Source organism: Bombina bombina, chromosome 5, assembly GCF_027579735.1.
Source record: "Bombina bombina isolate aBomBom1 chromosome 5, aBomBom1.pri, whole genome shotgun sequence".
Classification (NCBI taxonomy): Eukaryota; Metazoa; Chordata; class Amphibia; order Anura; family Bombinatoridae; genus Bombina; species Bombina bombina.
The window spans coordinates 336,625,510-336,634,748 of NC_069503.1; the positions used below are offsets into that span (position 1 = coordinate 336,625,510).

General features: G+C 34.6%; 1 protein-coding gene across 1 annotated transcript; it reads left to right on the top strand.

The window, feature by feature from the left end:
- Positions 1–1,386: 1,386 nt before the first annotated feature.
- On the top strand, positions 1,387–8,708 carry LOC128659327 (tyrosinase-like). The gene is made up of 4 exons (XM_053712991.1): positions 1,387–2,181; positions 5,766–5,979; positions 6,545–6,686; positions 8,016–8,708. Exons 1-4 carry the CDS (start codon positions 1,387–1,389, stop codon positions 8,194–8,196), a joined length of 1,332 nt encoding a protein of 443 aa, XP_053568966.1. The 3' UTR covers positions 8,197–8,708.
- Positions 8,709–9,239: the final 531 nt, after the last annotated feature.

A 9,239-nucleotide genomic window follows, 5' to 3' on the forward strand; every position in this document is an offset into this window, starting at 1 on the left:
TGATAAGATCTATGAATCATGTTATGGTAAAGAACTGAAAGCGACTTTAAATCCTGTAAGATTATTCATTTTAACTGGCCACAGCAGAGGATATAACATATGAACAGATTTTTAAACCTATTATAATTTAAATTACAGCAAAGTAGCACTAGCAGCTATTACTTTTATAGGGACTCAGATTTTTTTACCCATATTTCCTCAATATTTAAAAAACTAATATTTTTTTATTTTTATTTTTTTATCAAAGGATACCAAGAGAGTGAAGCAAATTTGATGATAGAAGTAAACCGGAAAGATGTTTAAAATTGCTTTTCCGGTCTAAAGAGTTTTGAAAAAAAAATGTCCTGTTTTAAAATTGTGAAGATTCTCACAGATCTGATTGATCTTTATGTTGCAATCTGCAGTAGCAGCAACTTTTAATTAGTCCAGGTCACTGCATTCCCAGGCTGTACATTTTCCCATATTTAGATATGTACTATTTATCTGTTTTCTATTAAAATAGATTCAGATAAAAATACAGTAGAGTAAATATTAAATGTAAGTAATTTAGTGCAATATAATGCTTTTGGGCCACCAAATAATTATAGACAACATATAAGAATGCATTACAAAGAACAAGTATCTCCATAGTTAGTTTATATCACCAACAACAATACTAATGATGTATACTGTAATGATAGAAAAAATACTAGTTAGCTAGTACGGAGCTTGAAGACCGCTGCTCCATACCTTGTCCTCCTGCTCTGAGGCAGCGTTCAGAAATCAACCCGATCAAATACGATCGGGTTGATTGACACCCCCTGCTAGGGGGCGGCTTTGCACAAGCAGTTAACAAGAACTGCTAGTGCAATGATAAATGCCGACAGCGTATGCTGTCATCATTTATCGATGTGCGGCGGACATGATACGCTACATTGTATCATGTCCGCTCGCACATTAATAAATATACCCCATTGACTCTAATGCTCTGTAAGGGTTTTGCTATTGAGCATTGGATACAGTTCTGGAGACAAAAAAATTACATTTATCAAATTAGTCATATGTGGAATTAAGATAACTTAATTTCCTAATGTCGTCTATGATATTGGTTGAAGAGATATTCAATTTAAATTTTGTTTTAAAGCCTCAAAAAATCTGTTATATTTTCTCAACTTTTTAATTGTAACAAAAAATCCCTATAATAAATAACTCACCAGAATCTCTAGAACATTTCTTCAGAACAAAATATGCTTTCGTCTTGTTTGCATTTACATACAAATCTAATTTAAGAAAGATAAAGAAAGTATCAAATATATGACTACTGGTTTTGCTGCATGGAATCCTTAATAACAATTATCTTTGTTCTTATTTTAATCCACCCTTGATTACTAGGAGCCATAGGAAGCCATGATATGCATCTGTATTGTCCTCATGTTCTGCCTGGGTGCAGTTCACAGTCAGTTCCCCAGAGCCTGCACAACAGAAGAAGCTTTAGATAGCAAGACATGCTGTCCTTTATGGAAGGATAGAAGCCCTTGTGGAGCTCGCTCAGGCCGTGGTCGATGTCGTGATCGGGTCGTGTTTGCTACATTTGCAGCACAACGAGTCCCCCAATATAATGATGACCGGTTAAATTGGCCACACTTTTATTATGACAATACTTGTGAGTGTTTTGGAAACTACAGTGGCAGTAACTGTGGTGACTGCAAAAATGGCTATTTCGGGGACAAATGTGACAGGAACGTTATTGTGGAAAGAAAAGATATTCGTGAATATTCATTGCAAGAGAGAAAGAGATTTTTTAGTTACTTAGCTCTTGCTAAAACAACAATAAGTAAAGAATTTGTTGTCCTGACTACTGGAGACAGACACCATCTTGACACATATCGCTTTGTGGATGCAACTATTTATGATGTATTTGCTTGGATCCATTACTATTCTATGAAACCGATCATGAGGAACAGCTCATTTGATAGTTCTAAAAACTATGCCCATCAGGGCCCTGCTTTTCCTGGGTGGCATCGTCTTGGACTCATGTTTTTGGAGAGACAAATACAGCTATTGACCGGAGATGAAACCTTTGCTCTTCCATATTATGACTGGCGCGGAGAGAAGAATTGCTCAATCTGCACTGATGAATTTATGGGAGCTAATGATGTACAAGGGAAGATCAGTCGATATTCTTACTTTGCTTCCTGGAGGGTAAGACATTTCTTAATCCAATTATCTTTTAGTTTTCTTCCTAGTCTCATTTTGTTTCACATTATGTGAATACAAAAAAGGTCATTATGCATATGTCTTACTGTCTTTATAACTATTTAGTTACAACACTAAATGCATTATGTAATGATGAGACAGGTGATAATTTAGAGACCCTGTAAGTTGAAATAAGGAGTGGGGAACAAAAATCCTAAAAACATATTACTAGGCACATGCTACAAGCCCCCCAACATTAATGACATGGAGGAAACTCAACTACTAATGCAAATAGGAAAGGCTGCTAATAATAACAGTGCTGTAATTATATGAGATTTTTAACTACCCTGATATAAACTAGGTCAATGCAACTAGTAATACTGCTAAGGGAGATAGATTTTAAAATGTTCTCAAGGATAACTTATTATCACAATTAATAGAGGAGCCAACTAGGAATAAAGCTATATTAGATTTTGTTCTATCAAACAATACAGTTAGAATATAAAACATAGAAGTCATAAAACATTTGGGTAACAGTGACATAACATGGTCACATTTGAAATCACTTTCCATAAGCAGTGTCTTAAGGGTTCAACTAAGACTTCTAAGTTTAAGAAAGCAAAAGTTAATGAGTAATATAAATTGTTAATAACATAAATTGGGACAAAGTATTCTCAAATAAAAATACAGAGGAAAAGTGGATACAATGTAAAACTTTGTTATATAAATATACATATCAACACATACCTTATGGTTATAAATGTAAAATAAATAAATCCAAGCCAATATGGCTAAGTAAATATTTGTTAAGAGAAATTAGGAAAAAATATAGGGCATTTAAAGGGACAGTCTACAATATAATTTTATTGTTTTAAAAGATAGATAATCCGTTTTTTACCCATTTCCCAGTTTTTCATAACCAACACAGTTATATTAATATACTTTTTACCTCTATGATTACCTTGTATCTAGGCATCTTCTGACAGCCCACTGATCACATGACTGTGACTATTTAAAATTTATTGAGTTGCATTTAGTACTGTATTGTGCTAACTCTAAAATAACTTCCCGGGCGTGAACACATTGTTATCTATATGGCCCACATGAACTATCAGTATTCTGTTGTGAACAGCAAATACAAAAGCATGTGATTAAGAGGCTGTCAATAGAGCCTTTGAAACAGGCAAACATTTAGAGGTTTAAATGTTATAAAGCATATTAATCTAACAATGTTGGTTGTGCAAGCTGGGGAATGGGTAGTAAAGGCATTATCTATATTTTTAAACAATAACAATTTTTGTGTAGACTGTCCCTTTTAATTATTCAAAGAAAATAGTACAGACTCAACATACCAATATATATATAAGGAATGTAACAAAGCATGCAAAATAACAATCAGATTAGCCAAAATTGAAAATGAAAGATTAATTGCAAAGGATTCTAAGTGAAGCCCTAAAAGGTTTTTTTATGTACATTAATGGCAAAAAAGCTAAGAAGGAAAATATACAGTAGGTACTGTATATTAACAGTGATTAACAGTGACAGGGAGAAGGCTGAGGTATTTTCTTCAGTATTCACAACATAGAAACCAATGGGAGATACTTTGAAACAATCTAGAACATACAAGCCCATACCATTAACTGGGTTAACTCTAGAGGATATCTGGAAAAATTGGATAATATTAAGATAAATAAAACTCCAGGCCCAGATGAAATACACCCAAGGGTTTTACAGGAACTTATAGACAAACCTCTACTCTTAAATTTTCAAGACTCATTATCCTCAGGCATAGTACCCTATACCTAGAGTAAAGCTGATTTGGTGCCTTTCTTTAAAAAGGGAAGCAGGGCGGATCCAGGAAACTATATACCACATTAGTCTGACATCAGTAGTGGGGATTATAAGGGATTATATTGATAAGTATATTTGTGTAAACAATATTATGAGTCCAAATCAGCATGGATTATTAGAAATAGATCATGTCAAACTAGTCAAACTAATCTAAGTAGCTTCTACGAGGAAGTAAGTAAAAATAAAGATGAAGGGGAATCAGTTGATGTGATACACTTAGATTTTGCAAAGGCATTTGATACAGTGCCACATGAGAGATTAATGTACAAAATTAAGGGACTAGGAATAGCTGAACATGTTAGCTCATAGATAAATAACTGGATAAAAGACAGGGAGCAATGAGCAGTAGTAAACAGATCATACTCAGATTGGAGAAAGGTAATCAGTGAAGTCCCAGAGGGATCAGTACTGGGCCATGTTCTTTTTAATATTTTTATTAATGACTTGGAACAAGGATTAAATAGCAACATCTCTATTTTTGCACATGATACAACGTTGTGTAAGGTCATTAGGTCAGGGCAAGATTAACTTGCTTTACAATGGGATCTACAAAAATTAGAAAAATGGTCAGGTAAATGAAAAATTACATTTAATACTGGGAGATGCAAGGTTCTACATTTTGAATGTAAAAATAAGCAGGCGATCTATTATTTAAATGCGACTAGACTTAGCCAAACAGAGGAGGAAAGGGATTTGGGAGTAGTAATAGATAACAAGCTAAAGATGGGCTCACATTGCTGGGCAGCAGCTTTTAAGGCTAATAAGATACTAACATGTATTAAAAGAGGCATTGATGCAAGGGATGCAAGCATAATTCTGTCACTATATAAATCCCTGGTAAGACCTCACCTTGAGTATAGAGTGCAGTTCTTGGGACCGATCTCAAAAAACATCATTGCAGACTTAGAAAAAGTTCACAGAAGGGCCACATAACTAATAAGGGGAATGGAGCATTTAAGCTATGAGGAGAGGTTAGCCAAACTGGATCTGTTTTCTATAGAAAAAAAGGAGCTTTAGAGGTGACATGATTGCTTTATATGACCTTATTCAAGGCCCATATAAAGAGATAACAGAAGCTCTGTTTATTCCAAGAAAATAGTTTTTAACAAGAGGTCACAATTTAAGGCTGGAGGAAAAAAGATTTAGGGGCCTATTTACTATGGTGCGATCGGACATGATCCGATATAGCAGATCATGCTCACTGCACATTGATAAATGCTGACAGTTCTTGTGAACTGCTGGTGCAATGCCACCCCATGCAGATTTTCGGCCAATCGGCCACTAGCAGGGGGTGTCAATCAACCTGATCGTTATCGATCGGGTTGATTTCTGTCTTTAGACCGCTGCTTCATAACTTCTGTTTCAAGGGGCCTCAAGCTCCATACGGAGTTTGATAAATATGCCCCTTAATCTCCACTAACGTAAATGTTTTTTCACTGTAAGAGCAATACAATTGTGGAACTCATTACCTTAAGAGGTAGTTAATGCCAATACCTTAGATACATTTAAAGATGGTTTGGATGCATTTCTGGCTAGAAACAGAATTCAGGGATATAATTGCTTGTGCTAAATAGGTCACCTTTTTTAATGGGATTAATTTAAGCTCAACTGGAGCTTTTTTGTAAGTATATTATGATTTGTATAGGTTGAACTTGATGGCGTTCTGTCTTTTTTTTTACACTTATCTACTTTGTTACTATGTAATAAGACAAGTAAGTAGGTTTCATTTTATTATTTAGGCCATTTGCAGTGGATTTAATTATATAGATGCCTATTGTCCTAATGCTGTAGAAGAGTATCAGATGGAGAAACTACGCAGGAAACCTGGCACCAATCCTTTGGCAAACAAAATAGCCTCCTTCCAAGATGTTGAAGATGTGCTCAAATGGTCAGACTTTGACAGATTTCCATATAATAGCACAGCAAGAAAAAGCTTTCGAAATGCTTTAGAAGGTAATGCACTGTGTACACCCTAAACATGAGGCTATTTTACCACTTTTTCTCCTACATTATTACTTAATATATTTACAATATTTTGCTAAAATGATACACGTGGAATATTCACAAATATGATATGTGGCTATTTGCTAAACACATTAAAAATAAAAATTTTATTTATAAATATTAAAAAATTTAAAATGTCCTCTGTATTTCAAAGTTGGAACACGTGGATTCAGTGATATATTAGTAGAACAGTATAAAAATTCCAAATTATATCAGTTACATTTACATTGCTAATCTTCATTTTGGGTAATCCAAATCCATTAGTTACTACTGCAATCAGTCAATACCTTTTAAGGTTTCTTATGCTGTTCTGAACCTCAACTTATTCAAGGATTGTCCCAAATAATAAAGAACATTAATGTGTTTATAGATGAAGCAAATGATCAATACAAGATGTCACATATTATCTATTTTGTTATTATAACATGGATTTTCATAAATATATGAACAAAAAAATATGTAAAATATGAATTTTTGGTCAGCATGCTAACCATCTTTTTTTCTTTTTCTTCAGGTTTTCTGAGAGCATCAGATGGTGAAACTTTGGAAAGGAACATGCACAACCTATTCCACATATACATTGGAGGAACCATGGCTCAAGTACCAATCTCCAGCAATGATCCTTTGTTCTTTCTTCACCATGGCTTTATTGACAAGTAAGTTTTATTATGCAACGATTCACATGCACACCTTTCAGTATTTATTACATATGATAAATTGTACCCTTATCAGCCTGATAGCTGAACAACTCTAATAAAGAGTTTGAATTAAATAATATGAGCAGGTCCGTTTAAGAGTTTGCTCTTGTGGAAAAATGTGATGGCTAAAATCATACTGGCAAAGAGATTTATCACTGTTTTAGTTAAAGGTAAGTTGTCCTAAATATTTAAGAATACAGCAACTCTAGTGCTCAAAGGCATCAAACCATTCAGGCTGGAATGATCTCTCTGGTTAAACAAAACAACATTTATAAAAGTAAATGTGCTTAATTAATTATACAAGACTCTAAATAACAGATTCTACTATACCTACCAATATTTGCTACGTTAATGAGACCTGTGGGGGGGTGTTTTGTGGACAGAGCAATGGCTGGAGGAGGGGTCACAGGCATTCAGTGGGTAGGAAAGGACGGGGATGTGTGGAGTTGGGGCAGTTACATTTGGAACTGGGACTTTTATAGGAAAGGAAAAACTACAGGAGAGATGGGGAAGGAGCTCCTAAACTGTGTGTGGGCCCTGGTGAGTCTTGAACTCTGATCGTTTGAGTCCTAGACCTTTGCTTTATTTGTCTGCTACTTAAACTTATCATTTATTTGCATAGCGCCACAAAATTCCATAGCGCTGGATACAAAGACAGGGGTATACAATGACAAGGATTTATAATAAAATACAAAACATAACAAACTAAACAAATCTAGTACAGGAGGAAGAGGGCCCTGCTACGGAGAGCTCATAGTCGGTTGGACTGTGGAGACAGTCTTATGGAGCGGGGTAGAGAAACATATAATTAATGCAACCTTAATTCTATCTAAGCAATATTTAGTAGTTACATCAGAAAATGCAAGTTAAATTGATTGTGAAATCTGTGAAATTTACAGCAGTCTCTTCCAAACTTCTCAAGAAAAAGTCCAGGACTCAGGAGAGCAAAATTAAAGACCTATTAAAATCCTCACTCTGTGATTATTCTTCAACCCTTTTCTGTTTGTGGTTATTTGGGACTAAATTGGACAATTGTTTAATTATATAACCTCATGGCAGTGTTTAGTTCAAATAAAACATAGAAAATGAGATCTAGCCAAAGTTTAAACTTATCTAAGGAATTTCTCCGGGATATTCAGTATAGTTTAAATGTATATTGCTAAGAAGAAACCAGTGTCTAATACAATGGGTAACAAAACTCATTTAGGACATATAAAGTAAATTGGTAAAAATGTGATAAAGTGTATTTTAAGACAAGACTTTAATTTTTGCTTTTCATTTTTGCAGGATATTGGAGACATGGATAATAAAATATCGTGGTACTCCTAATGTATATCCTGAAAACAATGAGCCAGGACAAGGTCCTAATGAATGTTCTACTCCATACTTTCCATGCTACAGAAATAAAGATTTCCTCCAGAGATCCACAGCTTTTGGTTACACCTATTCAAAATATAAAGGCATGTGAAGAAGGCATAATTAACTGTGCAAAGAGTGCAAAAAGTAAATGAAGAAGTTGCTATTGAAAAAAAGAAAGTCTCTAAATGAAGTAAAAAAGTTGTAAAAAGTAAATATTTTTTTATCTATATTGTGGTACCTATCCTCTCTAATACACAAGTATACTCCAGCCCGTCCACTAAGATCCAACAATGACTTGCTCCTTGCATCCGCAACTATCACCTCCTCTCATGCTAGACTGCAGGACTTCTGTCGTGCAGCACCTACCCTCTGGAACACTCTCCCTTGTGCTGTCAGGCTTTGCCCTAATCTTTCTTCCATTAAATGTTCCCTGAAGACTTTTCTGTTCAGGGAAGCCTACCACCCAACTCAATAATAAATTAATTTCACTTACCTAAAATTTCCCTCATCTAACTCTGTATCAACAACATCTTTCTCAATCTTGCAGTCCTCACCTCCTGTTTCTCAACCTCCTACCCCTCTAGATTGTAAGTTCCAACGGGAATAGGACCCTCAATCTCTCCTGTATGTGTTTGTAAATTTTGTCCTGTCTCTTACAAGTCTTGTATTGTTTTATTTAAATGAATTGTATACATGGACAGCGCTGTGGAATATGTTGGCGCTTCATAAATAAAGTATAATAATAATAATAATAAATGGAGCTTGAAATTACCTACTTGTATTTGTATCTTTATTTATGTCAAGTGCATTTGAATGAGGGATGTTGTTTACCTATGCAACATTAAAAAAAAAAAAGGTTGAGATGGTTGGGTGTCTTTTTTTTATTTTCTTCTTGACATTTGAATGTTTCTGTAGAACATAAATTACATTTTCCTATGTGGAATCTGACCTTAAATTTTTAGAAATAGTAATATGTGATGGACTGGAGTACCCCTGACACAGTGACGTGCACTCATAGGAGGCAGGTGAGGCAGTGCCTCCCCTGGCCAAATGGTGCATTACAGCCTTATTTATAAAAATGATAATAATAAAAAAAATGTTTTTTTTTATCTTAAAAGGTGACCTCCACCAAATTCATGATTTTATTTCCAT